The sequence below is a fragment of the Podarcis gaigeae genome, assembly GCF_964106915.1.
Source record: "Podarcis gaigeae genome assembly, chromosome: 17".
NCBI lineage: Eukaryota > Metazoa > Chordata > Lepidosauria > Squamata > Lacertidae > Podarcis > Podarcis gaigeae.
The window spans coordinates 29,853,250-29,877,132 of record NC_139694.1 but is presented as its reverse complement, the minus strand read 5'-3'; the positions used below and the strand labels follow the sequence as shown (position 1 = coordinate 29,877,132).

Below are 23,883 nucleotides of genomic sequence, written 5' to 3'. Positions count from 1 at the left end.
ATAATGTCTAAACTGAGCACTAGTATAAAATTAAAAATTTCAAAACTTATGAGCAACGCTTGAAAAATATTTCTAACCCTTAAGAAGAAGCACCAGTTTTTACATAATTTGGTTATTGTCCTTGTTAAGTTTAATAATAATAATTGAGTTTTTAAAAAGAGAGAGGAAGTATTCCCAGAGATCTAAAGATCTGTTTAGTTCCAGGTATAAATATATAGAAGTGCTGCTATGTATATTTTTGTTTGCTTTTAAACAGATAAATATTTTCCATTGTGGCTGCGTCATAACAGAAATACGTGACTATAGACAATCTGGTAATCTCAAATCTCCAACATACCAAAGCAAGTACATACTTCTGCGCCCAACAATGCAGGTAAACAACTCGTGTATTTCAGCTTTGGTGTTGCTCTTAATTTTTTAAAAAAACAATCCTGATGCATCGTATTTAGAAATCCTGTACTTCACAAGTAATGAAAGGTTTGCCTCATTTTTCTAGACCTTGATTTGTGATGTGCATTCCATTACAAGCGACAACCACAAATGGACGCAGGTAACAAACGTGGCAGCTAAAGGAGTTGGTTTCACTAGTGTGGTAGTTTCCTAGTATTATGGTATATTGTGATGATAATTTCTGGTGCAATGTGGTCTTCCAACCCCAGGAAAGGCCATTTTGTTCAGTGGCAAAAAGGTCTACAAGGAGATGAATAGGCCTAGGTTTCAGTGAAGTGGCAAGGTTATGTCTGGGCTCTGCTAGAGGTCTCAAATGATTTAATTCAGTGCCATAGATAGATAGATAGATAGATATTTAAAACCCTTCCAGATAAGATTGGAAAGCAAGCATGTTGGAGAAAAGGCTAGTTTAGAGTCTTCCCTGACATCTAACATTCTTTGTGCTGGAAATGTTTTGTATGAAGGAAAATTTGCGCAAGACCCGACCCTGGAGTTTGCCACTTCAGTGAGAATATGTCATAGTGAGTCGGAGGTGTAGACCTATTTTGCATGATTCTGTTTATTAATATCAATATTAGAAAGAATCCAGAACATTTCTTCTGCAAGATCTGTTTGTATTGTGGGAGTTCAAGATCCTCTTAACACATCCCATGCCATTTGGGGGGGGGGGGCAGGAGCTGACCTTCCGGGCAGCTTTGGGGGTTGCCCGTAAAGGGCTGCAGCAGGAAAGAGGAGGCCGAAAAGCATTGTTGCCCAAGTAGAATTCCACCTGACCCCATCTGTAATTATAATTACCCACACGCCGCCCTAAGGTCCCATTGAGATGATGGATGGCAGAAAGGGGCTTGCGTGCATGCTCTGATTCTTTAGTGATGGTCACATGTGCAATTTCAAATTGGGAATCTTCCGAAAATTCTGTTAATAGAAATTTCGGTTTAGATCATTGAAACTTTGGCAAGAACCATAGTAGTTCTGAAGAGAGGAGAGAGATGTCAGATTTTGGGCTATTGTGTTTGCTGGTCCCCTCTCTCAAACACAATCTTAAGTCCCTGCGATATGAAAGTATAATAATCACTTAGATTACAAGTCGAGAACGCCCGTTTCACACTGTGCAGACACTCAACTATCATGTATGTTAAGGCCAAAAATACTGTTCAAATATTTACAAATACTGTTTAAAATATTTGTAACGTGCAGCCAGTCCTAAGCAGGCTTATTTATTTATAAAAATATTTACCTGTTGAAATGGTTTGCCACAATACAACATAAAACTGTACCGTAAACACCATATAAAAAGGTTAAAAACAGGCATCAATTAACCATTGTGGAAAGGTGTACTTTAGTTGCAGGGTGTTCAGCAAGCGTTCAAAAGCTGGCAGAGAAGTTGCCTGCTGTGTACTTGAAAATAAGTCCTATTCAGTTAAATGGGACTTACTCCCAAGTAAATGTGTATAGGATTGCAGTCTTTACTGCAGTTTTAGAACACTCTCTGTATTATAGGAAGACAAACTCCTGCTAGAAAGCCAACTGATACTGGCTACAGCGGAACCTCTGTGTCTGGATCCTTCGATTGCAGTAACTTGCACAGCAAACAGACTTCACTATAACAAGCAGAAGATGAATACTCGCCCAATGAAAAGGTATCGGAAAGTCATAATCTACTAGTCCTTGATTTATAAAAACTCTGGTTGAACAGAATAGGCTGCTTTAATGGGGTCAAGTTATTTGTTGTTAAGTTTTGAAGAACTTCAAAGACCTGGAATGTCTGTTTTCCCTAGAACAAACACCCTTAACATTTTGTTTAGAGCAAAACACATTTGTGATGAACAGTGATCATTTTAAAAATGAATCACTCACCAGCCCCTAGAATTGCATCATTGGATAGCTCTTTGAGTGAATGCAAGCTTTAGAGCATGGGTAGGCAACCTAAGGCCCAGGGGCTGGATGCGGCCCAATCGCCTTCTCAATCTGGCCTGCGGATGGTCTGCAAATCAGCATGTTTTTACATGAGTAAAAATTACTCTGGGTAATTTGGGGGCCTGCCTGGGGTTTTTACATGAGTAGAGTGTATATATGGTATCAGACACACAGTAAATTAGATGCCCATCCACACAGTGCCCTTCATGCTGGATTATCTGCTATGAAAGAGGATGCCTGGCCACTCTAGCAAGCTTGTATGAAAATGGTCCCAACTGCCTGTATTCTTTCCATTAATATTTTCAATATTTTACAGGTGCTTCAAGAGATACTCCAGGTCATCTCTGAATCGGCAGCAGGAGGTGTCTCACTGCACAACACCGCCGCAGCTCAGGTTGTTTGATTATTTGCAGAAAAGAAAGGAAAAGAAGGGAGCCCAGCAGTATGACCTCAAAATTTCCAAAGCTGGAAATGTATGCATGTTTTTAAAAGACAGCCCATTAGATAATTAGATAATCTTACTTACTCTGATAACTATTGTTCATTTATATATTTGGTTTCCTTTTTTCCAGTGTGTGGATATGTGGAAACAGAATCCTTGCTATTTGACGGCGCCTTCTGAAGTGGATGTAAGTTCTTAGATTTCTGGAACATGCCGAGATGAGTAAAATTTGTCATTCCTAGGATTGTGTCCAGAGCTGTCAGTCTTCTGATGGAGCTCTGGCCCAGGAGCTTGTGCATACAGATCTGTACATGCCAATGTAATCTCTCAGCTTCTGAAACATCTTGTTCAAGAAGTTCTGCTTATACAAGCCGGCTGCTAGCAGAACAAGTTCAACACTACCTCTGTTTAGCATAGCTGCTGGTTGGACATCGCTCTTTTTTCATTCTCTTCTGAAAAGAAGACAGATCCCAGTCCTTAAGAATAAATTGGCTAGCTTAAGAAGAAGAACATTTGAAAATGAAAACTTCTAGATTTGAAATCAGATTAATCACACCGTTTTTGTGAGGCCTGTTAAAATAAGTGGACATGTAAGAGCCATTATTTAAAGGATGTATTATATTTGAAGAAGGTGGGATCTGTCAAGATACAAACTGGACTGAAAACATGAGGTTTATAATCATGCCTGTTCTGGGAATTATTTTTCTCCCACTTGTAAGGATCATCACAACTCAATAAACCCTCATTTGGATTTTCTTACCTTCACTCTCTGAACCCATCAGTATGATTATAATTCTTTTTTCAATTATAAGGACATTTACGCTCCTCATCCACATCTTTATTCTGCTCTCATTTTAATTTACTGATCTCTTAACTGTTTCTGAAGGTGGAAAAATACGCCAAAGTGGAAAAATCTATCAAACCTGATGACTCACAGCCCAGTGTCTGGCCCGCTCATGTGAGTAATAGTAGATTGCTTGCTAACCTTTTCGATAATTAAGAGACTTCGTGTTCCAAAAGATAGGAACACAGAGAACAATCAGTACTTGAATGTGTTTAGGTGAGTAAGGGAAGGCTCTAGGAATCATTTCAAATTGTTATTAGGAAATACGGGGAAATGGGTCTTGTGACTTTTTCAGGAGTGCGGTTACATGGCATTGAGAGGTAACTGCTGCTGTTGCTGTTGATTGTGCAACTAAAACCAGCATGGATCTGTAGTCTTCTCTGTTCATGAGCCATGTCTCACGTTGAGCCTCAGAAGCATCTGCCTCTGAATTAGGGTGTTTGATCAGTTAGACCTCCCAAGTCGGTGGGATTGGTAGCAGTTTAAAATGTGATTATTATTTTTTAGCAAATTCAAACCACTTTGTGTACTCCATGTACTTCTCATCAATTATGTGGTCAGTTGCCCTGTGTTGTTTCATTTCTACCACCATCCCTTCTCAATTTTTTAAAAATACAGTTTAACTCAGGGATTTGATTTGCCCCTATTGAAATGAATGAGAAACTGAAACCATTAGACTGTCCACAGCAGCTTCTCAAAATCAGGGTGGGAAAAATAATGACTTTCCGCCCATATCGTGAATCCTATATTTTTGTTGTTAGATCTTTCCCCCCATTTTTGTAGTTTTTCCCTCAGTACATTATTGTGGTGATACCCAAAGTTGGTGTAGATTCATTGAAATCGATAGACAAACTGGGTAGACAAGGATTTTTCCTTTCCCCAAATTGCTAGCCTATATTGAATGTGCCTTGTACGCACATTGAAATCCTGTCGGAGCAGAGCTGCCTTTCTGCTGTTTGGGTTCAGAAACGCAGCAAGGAGGAGGAAGTTTTAAGTCTTTGCTGAATATGAAACTGCTGAGATTAGAAGCATACAGGTCTGTATCTGAGCTGCAGAACAAGTTCTTCTGTTCACTATTGGGACAGAAGGAGTAGGGTAGACTCTTATAAAAGGCATGGACATTTGTAGCTACACTTAGCTGTGTGGTTAACTTGGGTGGCAACTTTGCAGCCGGCGAAGGATGTCACCTGGCAAGAGTTCTCTTGCAGCTCATTGCCATAGCTGCTTTCCTCTGCTCCCTGAAACTGCTCAAATAGTGGCCCATTTGAAACTCATTTGGAGACAGGCTGAAAGGCACTGATACTCTGGTGCAGCAATAAAACCGCTAGTATATTTGCAAAGCTAAGCAGGGACAAGTATGGTTTCACATTGGATGGGGAACCGCTTGTTGAGATTCTTTTAATTTTATTTTATTTGCTTTAAACAAATACAGGTAAATATAAGCAACCAGAATTACAAAAGAGAAATCAATAATAATAATAATAATAATAATAATAATAATAATAATAATAATAGAAAGGGATACAAAACTACAAAGAATATCAAAATACATGGCATAAAACATTAGCCGTTATGGGAAAGAAAAAAGGAGAAAAAGAAAGAAAAGGAAAAAAGAGAAAGAAACGAGCCAAAACACAAGAAGGCTCATCTATTGTACGCTTCTGTCAAGGTCACAACAGATCATTATTCTTATCAATTCTCTGAATTCCATAGAATCCCTCATCTTGGTATCAGGGAACATTTCCCTATGCAGTATCATTCTAAACATAACCAGTTCTTTATTGATGAACCCTTTATTGATGAACCCTTGCATCATGGGGGGTTGGACCAGATGGGTGTCCCTTCCAATTCTACAATTCTGTGATTCTATTCTTCTTCTTCTAGAATTTACTTGGAAGCAAAATTTAAAAATGCACACCCTGCCTCATCTCTCAAGGGCTCTCCAGCTGTTTGCCTCCTTTTAATCTGTGAATTGGAGGGATCTTTTGAAATGGTCTGCTTGTATCAGTATTTCTCTCTTTGACAGGAAATAAAAGATGATTATGTCTTCGAATGCGAAGTTGGCAGTCACCTTCAGAAAACAAAACTGACCATTTTTCAGTCGTTGGGAAATCCATTATACTATGGTAAAATACAAATGATTAAAAATGACGAAGACAATGAGAGCTCAACAAATCCATCACAGTAAGTGGCCTTCATCTTAAATTTTGGAGAAAAACATGTATTTTATCATTTTGGACACATTTATGTGGATTTATAGAAAATGGCATTTCTTTGTTTTTCAGAAAAATAAATTTTACCTGTTTACTATTTGAGTTCTTGAAGAAATGAGGATTAGTGAGGGAAGACAGCTAGCCAGCTCCTTCAGCATAAGAGCCATACTGAGTTAGACTTTGCAGCCCAGTATTCTTTTCCAAAAGTGTTCCGACAAAAATCTCTGGTACAATCAAGCTGAGCCTCAAGGCAACAGACCTTCCCTTGTTGCTCATTCCCAGTATCTAATATTTTGAAATACGCAGCTTCTGAATATAAAGAAGCTTCCATTTCCAGCAATGACTAATAGTTGTTTTATTTATTCCATTTATATTGCATCTGTTCTCCAAGAGAATTTGGATTAATGTGCTGTATTGAATGTAGAATGCAGAATGTTCCACCAGCGCAAGGATTTATTCTGTGCAGTGGAATGTTCTGCTCCTCTCCTCTCTCTGAGCTCCCCCTAATTCTGTTTTGGGGTTTGCCCAACCCTCCAGAACAGGTTTGGGGATGGTATGGGGTGTGCAGGGGGGCAAGGGGCAAAGTCCCATTGTGTTAGTGCTAGCCCAAATATCTAGTTGAATAGTATTGGTGTTTTGCAACTTTGACCTGTTGCAGGACCTTAGCCAGACCTTAGCAGAGCATACGCAGAGTTCCAGAAAGCAATCAGTTGCAGGCAGGATGGACGAAGCAGGAATAAATGCTGCTACTAGTAACTTGGTTACTTATTGGTGTTTATTATTTACAGCAGACTCTACAAGTTACTACAGTGGTACATCGGGTTACACACGCTTCAGGTTACATACGCTTCAGGTTACAGACTCCACTAACCCAGAAATAGTGCTTCAGGATAAGAACAGAAATCGTGCTCTTGCGGCACAGCGGCAGCAGGAGGCCCCATTAGCTAAAGTGGTGCTTCAGGTTAAGAACAGTTTCAGGTTAAAAACGGACCTCCAGAATGAATTAAGTACTTAACCCGAGGTACCACTGTATATACAAGAACAGATACACTGATCTTAACTAGCACTCTCTTAACAAACTCCAAACAGCTCTCAGAACACCACACTGACCAACAACAAACATTCCAGAGAGTAAGGTCATAAATCATTATGCCTGTGTGAGACCTTAACCAATGGAGAAGCTGTTTCCAGGCTTCCATATCTCCAGGCAGGTAACTCCTCTCTGCTCAGTCATCTTGGCTGTCGGCCAACTCTTAATTGACTCTGTGTGAAGCTGCACAGAATTGCATGTAGTCAAAAATCCCAACAAATAGTTCCCCAAGTTTACAGTCCTAATCAACGGTCTAATTAAGCTCTAAGCATTAGTCCACACTGGCTTTATAATAGTGTCCACCTCAACTGATCAGATGTACGTCAACTCTTCTTTTTACCTTAAACAAATCTTTAATTCCTGTATTGTGTCCCCTACAGTTTTCTTATTGGCTCAAAGACAGAGGCAGAAAGGTAAGGGGTTCATCAGTATTTTTGTGATTCATGCTTTGTGATTCAGTATTTTCCATTCATGCTTCTTAGCGCTAGAATTAACATCGGTCCATCTGACCTGCATTTTCCGAGTTTATTTCCCAACTTTGCTGTTTGGAACACTTTGGGCTGGATCCATGGAAGGAGATCCCATGGAAAGGGCCTGGCAGAAGCTGACTTTGGGGCCCTCTCTTGCTTACTTGCTCACTGAAAAGCCACTTGCAAGGGTAGAAAGTCCTGGGAAATGCTTGGTCTGGGGGAAGGGGGAATCCCTAAATATCAGAAGGAGACCCTTAGGAAAGAAATAAGCTTTTTATTGGCCAGTCAAGGGGAGGAAGAGGTAGAAAAGTCAGCTTCCTCCAGCTCACATTTCCATGGGCATTATTCACACTTTTATACTAACAGTATATGTACATTTATTTATTTTTTAAAAAGGACTCCTGGTGGTACTAGGTGAAAGTCTCCAAAGCATCTTTCACTCTTCTTTGTGTCCTGTAGCTGAAATGTTTCTTACATATTACCAAAACCCTTTTGTTACTACAATTCTGGGGAGGGCGAAATTTCATCCCTCTAATAAGGCAAAGGCAATTTGTCATCTAATCGTACTCCTGTAATGGAACCTGACTGCTGTTTCTTTAATTATACAATGCTAACTTCATTAGTCATTTATTGTCTCGCTTTAAATATTTCTTGTTTTGCTAAGAACTAATTTCTCCTCCAGAATCTTATTAGGCAGCTTTCCAAGCTGTGTTTATTTTCTGTTCCATCCTCCCTTCATACTTGCACGTATAGACTTGCTCACTAAAGGTAAAGGTAAAGGTACTCCTGCCCGTACGGGCCAGTCGTGTCCGACTCTAGGGTTGCGCGCCCATCTCACTTAAGAGGCCGGGGGCCAGCGCTGTCCGGAGACACTTCCAGGTCACGTAGCCAGCATGACAAAGCTGCTCTGGCGAGCCAGCACCAGCGCAGCACATGGAAACGCTGTTTACCTTCCCGCTGTAAAGCGGTACCTATTTATCTACTTGCACTTAGGGGTGCTTTTGAACTGCTAGGTGGGCAGGAGCTGGGACCGAACGACGGGAGCTCACCCCGCCGCGGGGATTCGAACCGCCGACCATGCGATCGGCAAGCCCTAGGCGCTGAGGTTTTACCCACAGCGCCACCCGCGTCCCAGCCTTGCTCACTAGCAAGCTTTTATTCCTGAGCAGTCTGCACCCTTTAGCAGTGTGCTTTGAGCAGCTGTTCTCCTGCTCCCAGATCAGCTGTGTGGAAGATGCCTGCAACTAACTGCCATCTCTATGGCAAGACTCTTGCTCCTTCCGTAGCCTTCAGCTTGATAGTGACCCTCAGTTTTCTTTGTCCTCTTCTTCAGGAATGAATTCTGTTCCTGAGATCTATGAACTCAGTGCCATAAGGCCAGCCCTTCAAATGTTGCAGGGCTCCAACTCTTGTCAGCCTCAGCATTTGCAATGGTCAGGGATGATGGGAGTTGTAGGTTTGCAACATCTGGAGGGCCACCATTTTCTCATCCTGGTTTTAGATCAATAGTTATCAATAGACTAGCTTCCGTGGTTAGTGCTGGTCATTTTCTGCATGACAGCATGAGGATTTTTATTTTATATTTTACAGAATTTGGAAAAACAACATGCACATAATCCAAACTCTCTTATTTTCTCTAGCCCTTAATGGTTTCAGCACGATGTTTAGAAACAAAAAGAATCTCTGATAGCTCAGTTTGTAGAGCATGAGACCCTTAACTTCAGGGTGGTGGGTCTGAGTCCCATGTTGGGCAAAAGATTTCTGCATTGCAGGGGGTTGGACTAGATGACCCCCGTGGTCCCTTCCAACTCTATGGTTATGTGATTCTGTTGGGGTTTTTTTTAAGAAAAACCTTCAGTATTCATGGAAGAGTTTCATCCTCTACATGTTACCGTGCTCATCCATTCCCTGGTTGCCTTTATTCGTTATGCACATACCTCATCATTCTGCTGCTTTTTGTACTATCCCAACCCCATCTGCTTCTCAAAATAAATATTGAGCTTGGTAGAAGAGGATGCCAAATTAGACTGCATTTGTGAAACAGGAGAATTTGAAAAAAATTGAGTAAAATCTGCTCATGTCACTTTAATTATCGTTGCATCTTAGGTATGGTCTTTTACTTCAGTTCCATAATTTGTTGATTGAAAGTAATGAATAGAGAAAAGGCAAGAATATAGAAGCCTCTGCATTGTTTTGGTTCTGGAGACGCCTTCACTTAGTACTTATGTGATCTCATGAATGACCTCTGCTTAATGTTACGTTACAGAGTAGTCAATCAGTACCAGGAGCTAGTTCAAAACGAAGCTAAATGCCCAGTGAAAATGCTTCACAACTCCTGTGGATCTGTCCATCTAAGCCAGCTCTCTCCTGGGAAGGAAATGGAAGTAAGTTATTAATGAATGAATTAAATGACACCTTTGTAATTCTTTAAAAAATAGGATTCCATTTAATCTCAAGTTTACAGAACAGGGACAATCATTTTTTTCCCCTAGGACTTTTTAACTGCTTGGCTTTTGGTCCATCCACTTTCTTCTATCTTAAGACTCTGCTTCTCCCGATATTCATGAATGAAAGCCACGAGGATAGGGCTAAATCTGTCCACTGGTGAAATTTTGGCCCCTTTTAATTACATCTTCAACTACAACCCCAGTAATTTGTGTGATAGAACCAAATCAGCCCCAGCCAGCATAGCCCAATGCCCCGTTCTGTTTCCTGAGCAGCCTGAAACATTTTCAGAATGTTGGGAGAGTCGGGTGGAATGCCGGGAACTAGTCTTAAAATAGAGGTACCAGTGAATTAGGGACGGGTGTTTTGCAGAATCAAAAATTAGGAACTCGGGTGTTCGTTCTCCTGTCAAATTGAGAAAGGGAAGAACGAAAAAGGATGAAAGCTGGAAGAAAAGGTTGACATCTAGTAAGAAGGGTTGTTGTTTTTCTGTTTTGTTTCCAGCAGCCTGAGAGTGTGTCAGGCTATATTCAGTCTTCAGTGCTGGGGAAAGGTGTGAAGCATCGACCACCTCCTATCAAACTACCTTCAAGTTCAGGAAGTAGCTCTTCAGGTAATTGTTGGTTTTTTAAAAAAAAAAAATAGTAGGATAAGAGAGCAGAAAACATCACATCTGACAACCAGTGTTCCCCTTTGCTTTCAGATAGTACATGGGTAAACAAGTCTAAAAAGCCCTGGACACAATTTTTCACGGCTCTCTAGTAGCTATGGTGACTCATTTACCAGAAGCAATATGTTTAGTGTTTGGAGGCGTATTACTCGATTCTGGCCAAACTAAGCCTCCTGATGTATATTTTGCTCAAGGAGACTTTAGTTTGATCAGAATCGAATATACACTTCCACAGGTAACTCTAAATATATTACTTCTGGTAAGTGAGCCACCATAGCCGCTAGAGAGCTGTGAAAGTTTGTGTCCTGGGCTTTTTAGACTTATCTACCCATGTACTAGGGACGCGGGTGATGCTGTGGGTTAAACCACAGAGCCTAGGACTTGCCAATCAGAAGGTCAGCGGTTTGAATCCCCGCAATGACGGGGTGAGCTCCCGTTGCTTGGTCCCTGCTCCTGCCAACCTGTCAGTTCAAAAGCACGTCAAAGTGCAAGTAGATAAATAGGTTCTGGCAGGAAGGTAAACGGCGTTTCTGTGCGCTGCTCTGGCTCGTCAGAAGCGGCTTAGTCATGCTGGCTACATGACCCGGAAGCTGTACGCCTGCTCCCTCAGCCAATAAAGCAAGATGAGTGCTGCAACCCCAGAGTCAGCCACAACTGGACCTAATGGTCAGGGTCCCTTTACCTTTTTAACATGTACTATCTGAAACCAAAAAGGTGCGTTGGTTTCCAGATATGAAATATATTTGCATTAGCTTCAGCTTTCCTACCCCTTTGTTTCTCCTTTGTTTCAATTACTGCATATCTTTGAGAGAGTAAACCTGGCTGTGCTTCCTCCCCACCCCCTCCAAATACATTTATAAATTTGCCTTCCTCATCCTTTTACTTGCTGTTGCAATACAGTAGCAACGGCCAACCTCGTCAGCTTTTATTAAGATACCTACCTGGCTAAATCTGCTCGAGGAACAAAATCCCCTTGTCTTAAACTGCCGTCATGCCCTCCTTGGCAGCAGTTTTGATTGGGAAGAGTCTGCCCTCTCAATAGACTGGCAGGTACCCCTTCCACTGGGAAATGAGGTGTAGTCAGGCTTCGAGAAAATGGCTTCCTCCCTCTCTTTGGCCGTGGATAAGGAGAACAAAGCAAAATTAGTCTCTTACCATTTAAAGAGATTTTAACAATCACAGCTCCAGAACAAAGAATCCATCTCAGAGAAAAAGTGCTCCCAGTTAAGGTGTCCACCCATTTCCCCTCTAGTCACTTGCGTCTTGCAACGTGATCTCGCATCCATCATACTTTTTGTGCAGCCACCTCACCTGCTTTACGTGACCTTGGACTGATAGGCTGGACACTTTCTAGCGAGAGAGAAAGAGTCTGTTAGCTCTCTCCCAGTTCTTCTTCACTTTGCTGTTCATCTGCCCCCAGTTCTTCCCAACTTTTGTTTTCAGAACTATGGCCCTCTGCAAATCACTGTTCCAAATCTGTACCTGCTCCACTGCTCCTGGGCAGCTTCAGGATCCTGTGCAGGGGGAGAGGTAGACTCCCACCATTCCTCATCAGAGCTGTACTCCTCAGCCTGGTCTCTGACAGGTGTCATCTTAGAGCAGGCTTCCTCTACCTCGGCCCTCCAGCTGTTTTTGGCCTACAACTCCCATGATCCTTAGCTAGCAGGACCAGTGGTCAGCAGTGATGGGAATTGTAGTCTCAAAACATCAGGAGGGCCGAGGTCGAGGAAGCCTGTCCTAGAGGGTCCCTCATTTTTTATTTTTTAACCAACAAACAAAACAGTGAAAACAGTGAGAACCCCCAGGCAGGTGATACATTGGGTATACATAATCAATAATAACATATTCAAATCAACCATATGTACAATTCTATATACCTTAACACTCCTCCCTCCACAAGGTTTATTTAACTTTTAACATTTTAATTGCCCCAGATTGTTCAAACCTGCCCAAATAATGCAATATTTTCTCAAACCAATCCTCCTCCTTCTCACTGACCTTAAACCCTTTCATTTTATGTATTTTCACAGTTAGATATTCTAAGTTTATAATATTTTTCAATTTTTCCCTCCATTGGTTCACCCCTAGCTCTTCTGGATTTTTTCCAGTTATTCGTTATAACCTGTCTGGCTGCAATTACCATCAGTTTTATAGAGGGTCCCTCATGCTTCAAACTTTGGCACAGGAAGGGGGCGAAGATATTTACATACCTGCAATATGTAGATTCAGGTTACCTTTTGCTGCAGGTAGCAATGGAAGATGTTGCTGTGCACTTCTTATTTTGCACACCTAAAGCACACACTTTAGAGAACAAAGTATCGTATTTTTTGCTCCATAAGACACACTTTTTCCCTCCTAAAAAGTAGGGGAAAATGTGTGTGCATCTTATGGAGCGAATGCAAGGGGGAGGCAGGCAGGAAAAGCCCCCAAGAGCTGCAAACAAGCTCTGTGCGGCTCTTGTTCGCTTTTCCCCAGGAGGGAGAATGGACTGACGCAGCCAATCAGTCCCTTCTCCCTCCTTGTAGAAAAGCTTGCAGGAGCCGCACGCTCCTTAAATGGTGCGCGGCTCCTGTGGGCTTTTGCAGGAGGTGGGGGAATTGCCATTCCCAGCCGGAGAGGCTGCATGCGGCTATGGCACAAGCCAAGACAGTGAGCAGGATAGATCACGCTCTCTGTCTTGGCTTCTTTGCTCTTTGGGGCTGGAGGGGGGGAACCTGGGCTTCCCCCAGCAGCCCCGAGAAGCTCTGGGAGAAGTGGACAGGCTGCTCTTTGGGGCTGGGGAACAATTTTTTTTTTTTAAGCCTTGATTTCCCCCTCTAAAAACTAGGTGCGCCTTATGGTCCAGTGTGCCTTATGGAGCGAAAAATACGGTAACTCTTTTCTGGTGTTGGTTCACAGAACGTAACATGGATTATTTGTGCTTTTTCAGGTAACATTTTTAGTTCACAGCAGTCAAGTGGCCACCTAAAATCCCCAACTCCTCCTCCTCCCAAGCCTCCCAGTGTGTCTCGGAAGCAGTCTCTGGATCTGAATCAACTGAGCATGCTTTCTCCAACCGCCATGTCTCCTGCAAGCTCGTCACAAAGTGAGTCCCGCCCTAAATTGTCCATTAAGTCTTCCTAGGCTTCTTGTGGTATAAACTTCCTAACCAGCTGATTGGAGAATCTAAATGTCCATTGTACCCTAGATTGTGTATAAAGTTTGCATCACTTAAGGCAGGCTGTATGTACTGTATGTACTTCGTTTGCTGTAACTGTACTTGTTTCTCTGTATAAATATATGTATGCACCGTTCGTGTATACGTTCTATTCCGTTTTATGCAAGAAGCATTGGTCCCTTGCTTTGACACAGCCTGGTAATTAATGTGACTGTAGACGCTCCCAAAGTTCAGCCCTTTCTGCTAGTGTATAAACAGTAGCTCGTTTAATGCCTCCTTAAATTTGCATTTTTTTTTTAAAGCAGCTAAAACTTCTTAAATGTCGTCAAATATGGTGCAGTTGTATCTCTGTGTATGTAAATAACATTATCAGTCTCGAGGTGGTGATACAATAAACTACAAACTGATTTTTTAAAACACTCCTATATCGTTTTACAAATCATTGCTGATGATGAAAATGTAAGAATAATTTCAAGACAACACCATTTTGCTAAGTGTTTACTCAGTTGAGTGGCAGCCAAGTTTTAATTTTGGGACAGAATCACTGCATCGCTGTGGATTTTTACCTACTTTTGAAATAGTTACATGTCTCAATAGCTAGGCAATAGCTCGTAAGGCGAGAAAGAGGGAATCGGTAAGAATAGCTCATAGCTGCCTGCTCAGTTCTTTAGTCTGCTGCACAATGTCCTGTCGCTTGAGTGTGGCATAATCTAAATTTGTCTGGGTGGCTCAAAAGGTGTCATTTTTCTGCCTTCCTGTTTTGCACAAAGAAAACCTGCAAGGAAGCTTTGATCAATTTTCCAACCATTTGATTCACACAGCCCTCTCCCTTCTTTTTATGTTGCTAGTGGTAATTGTATAAATCTGTTGCACACAGTTGTTGCTGTAAATAAGGCTTTGCTCACAGCTTCTGGACATTCACATTTCTTTCCTTTCTTTCTGCAGGACATGAAAGCTAAAAAAAACACAAAACATAAAACGAAAACACCTCAAGAGCTTTGGTTTTTTTTGTTTTCGTTCCATTGATATGATGTCATCATGCCAAATTTATGCTTTAAAACACACAAGTGTTTGTTTTCTGCCACAAGCAATGCTTCCTTCCTTCCTTTGCAAATTAGGCCTAAATTAAGCAAGCTGGTTACCGATAACTATTTGTACTGTTCCCCCTGCCCCAGTTTGATCATAGTCTGTGTTTTTTGTTCAGATCCGTTTTTCTTTGTTTTATGACGCAGATGTTCTATTACGTGTGTTGAATGCCTATATTTTTGGCAAGCAAAATGCTTTGTTTAAAGGTAGCTCTCAAAACATTCATAGCAGTTGCATAAGTGTATTGTCAGTGTTAGAACGATTTAATAGGGAAATACAGCGTTGGTGTTCATTTGCAGGATTAAGCCTAATGATATCGTTCGTGTACACCTGTAATTAACAGCAATTACTAACCCTTGCGTTTCGCTGGTTTTTATTTATTTTTTTAAACTGGAGCAAGCTATCAGAGCTAAGTGAGATTCCGCGAACCTTATTTTACCAAAGGACTGGCCTTTTATAACAAACTAGTGCTTTTTATTTTTCTCAATGAGCAGGGTCTGGAACTCCTAAGCCATCTACTCCTACTCCAACCAGCACCCCTTCATCGACCCCACACCCTTCTGAGGCTCAGAGCTCAACTCTGATTACCCATTCTGCCTCCCCTACTCCCCACGATTCAGGCTTCACCCCTCAGCCCACCTTGCTCTCCCCGTTCGCTCAGCAGCACATGTCTCTGAGCCAGGCACTGCCTGTAATGACCATTCCTCTTTCCACCATGGTAACGTCCGTTACTACAGGAACCTCCTCCAACCAGGTCATGGCAAACTCTGCAGGACTTAACTTCATCAATGTAGTGGGCTCTGTGTGGTAAGTTGGTTTTTTGTCTACGGCGCTTCACACTTCTTGGTTGTTACAGTCGTTTTGCCCCAGACTTATGCTGTGCTGATGACACGACACCAGGCTTGAGAAGGGCTTGCCAACCCTCGTCGGCTCCCTGTCTGTGAAAGTGAACGCTTTATGCGCTGCATTCTTAAGTATTAAAAGCTAACCATAATTACCGTATTTTTTGCTCTATAAGACTCACTTTTTCCCTCCTAAAAGGTAAGGGGAAATGTATGTGCGTCTTATAGAGCGAATGCAGGCTGCGCAGCTATCCCAGAAGCCAGAACAGCAAGAGGGATTGCTGCTTTCACCGCGCAGCAATCTTGCTGTTGTGGCTTCTGAGATTCAGAATTATTTTTTTTCTTGTTTCCTCCTCCAAAAACTAGGTGCGTCTTATAGAGCGAAAAATACGGTAGGTGGATTTGGCGCAAAAAGCAAAGAATTGCTAAAAGCTTCGTTTTTGCTTAGCTTGGAGACATCATTCCTTGTTAGATTTGAGAGCTTAAAGTTAACTATTACACGTGAAAAGTGAAAAGACCAAGCAATTTCCCCTAAAGACGAGTGGCAAAATAAGTTGATTGAATACATAGAATTAGCCAGCATAATGACAAAAGTCAGAGATCAGGGTGAGACACAGCTGAGGGTAGATTACTTAACGAGACAAACGAACCAAATGTCAATTAGCACACATTTTTGTTTTTGTTTTCTTTATTCTTAGTTGGAAATATAAGTTTAGTCATAGGAGAACTGAGATGTTATAATGTGATTCTATGAATGTAAATTAAAAGAAACCAATAAAGATTATTTGCAAAAAAGAGAAATAAGATAAGATCTATGAGCAGCAGTAATTAACAACCAAGAGAAGGACTAGAATGAAATAGGGTGGTTAAAGAGGATATGCGACATAACAAGTAAATAGGATGTCACGGAGGGAAGAGATGGAAGTCTAGAGGTATTAGGGGGTGATATTTACAATCTGTGTTGAAATATTGGAAATTATAATAATAATGAAGAAATAATTTATTTCAGCATTATTCTCACTGTCATTGGAGTTGTGTTTTAGGCACTTTTTCATATGCTCCCTAATGTGGAAGAGTTCATACAGCACTGTGAGAATGTCTAAACCAGGGTTTCCCAAACTGGGGTCTCCAGTTGTTTTTGGATTACAACTCCCATCATCCCTAGCTAGCAGGACCAGTGGTTAGGGATGATGGGAATTGTAGTCCAAAAACAGCTGGAGACCCAAGTTTGGGAAACCCTGGTCTAACTAAAAGATGGCATCTAGACAGTGCGGAGAAATGGACCCATTTCCGATTTGTTTATTTTAGAGCAGCAAATTTTACTTGCAAGTTTCAGTACATATTTTTTTTCTGAGTAATAAGACATAATAAAATCAGCTGGTGATTGAACTATATAACCTCAACCCTAATGATGCAAAAGCATATTCACTCAGTGCTTTTCCAGCTGCACTGGCTCCCGGTGGAGTACAGGGTCAGATTTAAGTGCTGCTTTTGACCTTTAAAGCCCTTCACAGCCTAGGACCCTCGTACCTACAGGACTGCCTCTCCCACTATGCCCCATGGAGGACCTTAAGGTCCATATATAGCAACACCCTAGAGGTCCCGGGCCCTAAGGAAGTTAGATTAGCATCAACCAGAGCCAGGGCTTTTTCAACACTGGCTCCAGCCTGGTGGAACGCTCTGTCTCCTGAGACCAGGGCCCCGCGGGATCTGATTTCTTTCTGCAGGACCTGTAAGACAGAGTTGTTCCGCCTGGCCTTTGGCTTGGAGTCAATTTGATTCCCTCCCCCTCTTTCTTTTTTCCTTTCTCCTCCTGTGATGAGGCTGCATTTTAATGTTTTAATGTTGTATTTTAATCTTGTTTTTAAGTTGTATTCATTCAACTTGTTTTTCTTATTGGTTGTTAGCTGCCCTGAGCCCGGCCTTGGCTGGGGAGGGCGGGGTATAAATAATAATTATTATTATTATTGTTAGATACCAAAAACGGTACTTTGTGCTGTTTTATGACATTCTGGTCTCATGCTTGCTCATTTCCTTTTGCACAGTGGAGCGCAGACATTGATGAGCGGCTCAAACCCCATGCTGGGGTGTAGTACTAGTGCAATAACCCCTGCAGGCCTCAACCTAAGTGGCATTTTACCATCAGGAGGCCTGGTGCCAAGTGTGCTGCCTGCTTCAGTGCAACCCTCCTCACAGCCAGGTCAGTAGGAAATTCCATCTTGGTTGAATGGGAATGGCACAGTGTGGGACTACTTCCACTATAATGGGAAAAGTCATGGAAAAACTGAATGCAGTAGTTGATTGGCTCATTAATGACCCGTGTAGTCAGTGATAAAAAAATTAGAAATTACTTCTGGTTACAATTGATAGCATGTAAATTAGCCATCTCAAGGGCTTTGGAAAAATCCCTTTATGCCATGTGACTAAATCTCCTAAATACGGTCGTTCCTTGGTTTTTGAACAGCTTAGTTATTGAACATTTTGGCTCCCGAATGCCGCAAGCCCAGAAATGACTGTTCCGGTTTGCAAACTATTTTTGGAAGCCGATCATCCGATGCAGCTTCCTGCAGCCAATCAGAAGCCACACTTTGGTTTCCAAACGTTTTGGAAGTTGAACGGACTTCCAGAAAGGACTTGGTTCGACTTCCAAGGTACGACTGTACTGTAAGAAGTTCATGTATATATGTTGGCTACCTTTTTTCTTTATTCGCCATTTCTCCTTGCCCACGTCAAATCTTAATAAATTCCAGAAGACAGGTTCCTCTTTGCATGATAATGTAACTTACAGCAGGTCTTTCTCAGTGTTCCTCCATCTGCTGAGATTAGACAGGCTGTTGCCAAATAGTGGGCCTTTAAGTCATGGCACCTGGGTAATGGAATTTCGTTCCTAGATTGGTTTGCCCGGTGCAAGTTTTAAACAGAGCTTTCAGTGCCAACTAAAATCAATCTTGCTTATCTAGACATTTAAATTTGCTGCATTGGTACAGTATTGGCTGCTGTTTTTAAAGTTTTTCACTTTTATCTGTCACCGTGCAGTCTTCAGTTTTGCTCTGTTGCGGTTTGTTTTCTTTCTTCATTTATTTAAGAGTTTTACGTACCACCCTTTAGAAGTTAGGATGCAGAGTACCTTACATCAACAATAATATAAAACCATACAACAGAATAAAAATCAAATATAATGAAAGTAATTCCATAACTTCCTGATTTGTTTGGTGTTTTATTGATCCATGATTTGTAAGCTGCCACACATTTTGATCTATCGGGTATAAATATATCAAATAAGTATTAAATATATGATTTGTATGCTTGCTCTCCTCCAGACTTCAGAGAGAAGGCACTGGATTCAGAGTTTGGGTGCCATTGTTCTGTGCATTGAAACCAGATAATATATGAGAGGTTCAGTGCAGATGCTCTCAACCATTCTTCTGAGCCTTAAGATTGTGTTGTTGAATATATTTAATAACCAGATTTTTTGTCTCTTTTGTTGTTGTTCTAAATTTTAGCTGAATCAATGAGACAGTTTTGAGAAAAGCTTTAGTTTAATCCGAAAGGGGCGAAATATTTTTGCTTTTATCAGCTGCTGTTGTTTTACTATTACTCAGTAATGCAATTCTACCTCTAGTCTAGATGTAACTGAAGAAGGGGGGAAATCACAATGTTCTCTTAATCTCAGCAGGTGGCCCTTTTGGCTTAAAAAATGCTCCAGGCGTTCGCCCTTTGAATTTGCTACAGGTAATATTGTATGGTGATGTATGTTGTCCTATTTTTCTATTTTGATTGGGAAATCAATTCTTTGATTCTGGTTTTGTGAGGGGCATATTAGATGTGAATTCAGATAGCTCCATCCCCCTTGACTGACAATTAAGGACATCCAGGCTGTTGAAAATATTTCAATTTCACATCCACAGATGGTTATCTGTCTCCCTTGGCGTATAGCAATAGGAAAGCAAATGATAAGAATGCGATAGCCATGAAACGTTGAGGACATCAAAACTAGAACTGCCTGTTCTTTGGAGACCTGGGTCTCAGAATACAGTTCTCTATCAAAAATTTACAAATCAGGAGGCTCTTGCCCACTTGCCACACTGCCCTTGCAGTCACCTCTGTCCAGCTGTTTTCCAGCCAGCTTGGGAAGCTAGACACGTATTTCTTTACTCTGCAAGGAAAAATGGATAGGGGGGAGCAGTTGAAGTGGAAATTTAGCAAGCTAGGTTAAATGCTCTTTCCAGCATTTCTTGAAGTGCAAATATTGCAGCTTTTGGCAGAGATTCAGGTTCTTCGGGGGCTAGGCTGGACATACAAGTATGAGCAAATGAGTAGAATGAATTGTGGTCTGGCTGACAGTGACTGGGTGAGCAGGTTAGACTTTTTTGTGTGTGGCTGCACAAAACATACTTTGTTTTCTTTGCTTTTGGCTTCTTTCCTGATTGTGATTTTGATTTAGATGCACCACACTAGAACCCCCCCCCCCAAATTTTGTTGAAATGGAGGAGGGGACTTCACTAGGAGGGGTGCTATTGTAGCAAGTACTTTCCTGCTGACACCATTCTTGAAAACAGCAATACTTTTTTTTTGGGAAGCCACAAATGAAATTTTCAAAGAATATTAAATGTCATCTCTGTCTTGGTTGTGATGTAGCTTATCATAGGAGAATGAGGCAAACTGACCTATCCCTCCCTTGTCTTTAAACCTAACAGCTTCCAGGTGGCTCCCTGATTTTCAATCCCCTCCAGCAACAACAGCAGCAGCTATCCCAGTTTTCATCACAGCAGCCTACAACATCTAGTCCTCAACAGCAGGGAGATCAGGTGAGGCATTCCTGTTGAAACTAGTACAGTGGTGCCCCGCAAGACGAAGGCCTCGCAAGACGAAAAACCCGCTAGACGAAAGGGTTTTCCGTTTTGGAGGCGCTTCGCAAAACGAATTTCCCTATGGGCTTGCTTCGCAAGAAGAAAGCCCATAGGGAAATCTCCGGGGACCTCTTTTAAATGCTAGCGGTGGGGAGCAAAGCCTTTCCCCCCCCTCCGGCCTTCAGAAGAGGTCCAGGAAGGCCGGCGGGGGCCGAAAGGCTTTGCTCCCCACCGCCAGCATTTTAAAAGCAGTCCGGGATAGCAGGGAAGCGCTTCCCGCTATCCCGGATGGCTTTTGAAGGCAGGCGGCGGGGGGGGGAGCAAAGACTTTTGCCCCCCACCGGCCTTCAGAAGAGGTCCTGGGCCTCTTCTGAAGGCGGGGGGGGGGGGGGCAAAAGTCTTTGCTCCCCCCTGCCTGCCTTCCGGGAGAGTGGAGAAACGCAGCGCTGCGTTTCTCCGCTCTCCCGGGAAGGCAGGCAGGGGGGACAAAGACTTTTGCCCCCCGCCCGCCTTCAGAAGAGGTCCAGGACCTCTTCTGAAGGCCGGTGGGGGGCAAAAGTCTTTGTCCCCCCTGCCTGCCTTCCCGGGGGCTTTTAAATCGCCCCGGGACAGCGGATAATTCCTCCACTGTCCCGGGGCGATTTTAAAATGCTGGCGGGCAGCAGCGCTGCCGCCCGCCAGCATTTTAAGATCACCCCAGACAGCGGAGAAGTCCTCCGCTGTCCCGGGGTTTTTAAAATGCTGGTGGGCGGCAGCGAAGGCTTCGCGGGCAGCAGCGCTGCCGCCCGCCAGCATTTTAAGATCACCCCAGACAGCGGAGACATCTCCGCTCCCGGGGCGATTTTAAAATGCTGGTGGGCGGCAGCGAAGGCTTCGCGGGCAGCAGCGCTGCCGCCCGCCAGCATTTTAAAATCGCCCCAGGAGCGGAGAAGTCTCCGCTGTCTGGGGTGATCTTAAAATGCTGGCGGGCGGCAGCGCTGCTGCCCGCGAAGCCTTCGCTGCCGCCCACCAGCATTTTAAAAACCCCGGGACAGCGGAGGACTTCTCCGCTGTCTGGGGTGATCTTAAAATGCTGGCGGGCGGCAGCGCTGCTGCCCGCCAGCATTTTAAAATCGCCCCGGGAAGTCTCCGCTGTCCCAGGGGCTTTTAAAATGCTGGGGGACGGCAGCGAAGGTTTCGCTGCCGCCCGCCAGCATTTTAAGACCGCCCCGGGACAGCGGAGAAGTCTCCGCTGTCCCGGGAAGGCAGGCGGGGGGGGGGGGAGCAAAGACTTTCGCCCCCCACCGGCCTTCAGAAGAGGTCGGGGGACAGACTGTCCCCGGACCTGGTCTGAAGGCGGTTTCCATAGGAACGCATTAATTGATTTTTAATGCATTCCTATGGGAAACCGTGCTTCGCAAGACGAAAAACTCGCAAGACGAAAAGACTTGCGGAACGAATTAATTTCGTCTTGCGAGGCACCACTGTATTATAAGCACATACATGCCTCCTTTGGGAATATGTGTCGAGAGATAGTTACTTGTAGCTACATATGAAAAGGACTTGGAATAAGGACAGTCAAAGTCAAGAGTTAACCTCATCAAAGAACAATTGAGCAGCTAAAGCTACCTTAAACTGAATCAAGCCATTTTTTGCTGTAGATTGGAAATGTCTATTTGACTGGCAGTGGTTCTCAGCAAGATATCTTTCCTAACCTTCAGAACCATGCCCCCCAAATCTGCTCCATGGTGTTAGATGAACCCCCAGAAAAGCTGCGAGGGGTTCCATATACAGGAAGAGGAAATCATCATCATCATCAAACCTTTTATTGGCATCACATACAAACAAGGAAGAGGAAATCCTGTTGCATAAGCAGAAGTCCTTGTCCAAATGGGATGACTTCATTAGATACAACCCAATAAAAAAACATAATCACATGCATTATTTGGCATGATACTGATAAGCAAACAGCCACATAAGTTTTGCTGAAATTGTTGTCATGCAATGAGGTTGATTCAAGTGAGAGAGAAATATTTTTTATATCTGGATATGTTAAAATTGCTACTTGGGCAGCAATATCAATTAGATAGTTGTTCACTGTAGGGCATAATTTCCAGAGTTGGTACTTCCTATAGGTAGCTACTCAGAGAAAGTTCCCTGTGAGTAATAAGCTTTTAGAAGTGTTCATAGACTCATCTTATTCTTATAGAAGCTTGCTTTGAACAGGGAAATGGTATGGTGGTCCTTCTTGGATAGCACCTTAATAGTCCACAAATAGACTGCACAGACAAGAGAGCTGGTATAGATGGAACCCTGGCTCCATGCAAATCATGGTTTGCAATTTGAGAGTCAATGTTTTGAGGACTTTTCCCCCACCCCTGCTTCTCAGAATTCACCAGTTTCGCGTTATGCACACCCCACTGTGAACTGTGGTTATGGGTAATCAGTGTTTATGTTAACCATTGCTTCCGTCAGCACCCACAGAGAGAAATACTGTGAATGCTGGAAAGGGGAGATGTCACTATGGAGGGGTAGGAGTCCACATTCCTGAGACTGGCTCCTAATTTACACACTATGGCTTGCAGGAAACTACTCATAGTTCTGCACCATCCTAGAAAGTATTTTGAAATTATCTTGTGGTCCTCATCAGTTATATGGCAGATAGCTCTTGTAATCTTGCTATAGCTAGGAGTATTGTTGTTGTTTTTCCAGAGGAAGATTAAATGCTTTGTGCTTAGGCCCTGATTTGGGGCTTCCCATAGGCAGCTGGCCGTCCACCAAGAAAGCAACGGAGTTCTGGGCTAGGTAGACCATTGGTCTGATCTATCGGGCTCTTCTTACGTTCTCAAGAACATTGTCCAGTGCCGAGTGTTCTGGTATTAACCGCCTTAACTATCCAGGGGTCCGTTACCTTTTTTACCTATTAACCTCCTCTCTCTTTGCTAGGGTTCTGATCAAGCCTCCACGAATCAAGACCAGACCTTATCAGCTCAGCAGTCAACTGTTGTTAACCTGACCGGAGTAGGGAATTTTATGCAGCCTCAGGCAGCAGCAGGTATGTTCCTCAAGCATCCTTACAGGGCTGTTTTGCTGCAAATTTGTTTCTTAACCACTGTTGCCCTGGAGGTCGGGTTTTTTCTACCTGTGCTCTATACCTTCTTTGCCATACAGCATGACACCACCAATAGACTCCTCCTCCAGGAATAGCCCTATCCCATTGGTTCCCTCCATTCCACCAGGTTTCCATTACATCTACTCATAGCTGTCAACCTTCCCTTTTTTTGCGAGAAATTCCCTTATTACAGCGCCTTTTCCCACTGCTATCCCGGATTGTTAGATATCCCGTAGACTGTCCCCAGGACAGGTGAGGCTGCTGATCCCTTATTTTCAAATCTGAAAGTTGACAGCTATGCACCTACTCTGTCTAT

General features: G+C 42.8%; 1 protein-coding gene across 8 annotated transcripts in view; it reads left to right on the top strand.

The window, feature by feature from the left end:
• SUPT20H (SPT20 homolog, SAGA complex component) overlaps positions 1–23,883 on the top strand; it is a 39,369-nt gene that overhangs the window by 9,680 nt on the left and 5,806 nt on the right. For 3 of the 8 annotated variants that reach the window (XM_083718791.1, XM_083718792.1, XM_083718789.1), the window contains exons 8-23: positions 257–373; positions 497–550; positions 1,951–2,090; positions 2,684–2,840; positions 2,940–2,996; positions 3,696–3,767; positions 5,680–5,837; positions 7,337–7,369; positions 9,693–9,810; positions 10,376–10,484; positions 13,471–13,626; positions 15,279–15,591; positions 17,672–17,826; positions 19,300–19,358; positions 20,324–20,434; positions 23,402–23,510. In XM_083718791.1, the coding sequence (XP_083574917.1) occupies positions 257–373; positions 497–550; positions 1,951–2,090; positions 2,684–2,840; positions 2,940–2,996; positions 3,696–3,767; positions 5,680–5,837; positions 7,337–7,369; positions 9,693–9,810; positions 10,376–10,484; positions 13,471–13,626; positions 15,279–15,591; positions 17,672–17,826; positions 19,300–19,358; positions 20,324–20,434; positions 23,402–23,510 (1,918 nt within the window). The remainder of the gene's footprint in view (positions 1–256; positions 374–496; positions 551–1,950; positions 2,091–2,683; positions 2,841–2,939; positions 2,997–3,695; positions 3,768–5,679; positions 5,838–7,336; positions 7,370–9,692; positions 9,811–10,375; positions 10,485–13,470; positions 13,627–15,278; positions 15,592–17,671; positions 17,827–19,299; positions 19,359–20,323; positions 20,435–23,401; positions 23,511–23,883) is intronic. The other 5 variants (XM_083718796.1, XM_083718794.1, XM_083718795.1 and 2 more) reach the window with 3 other exon arrangements.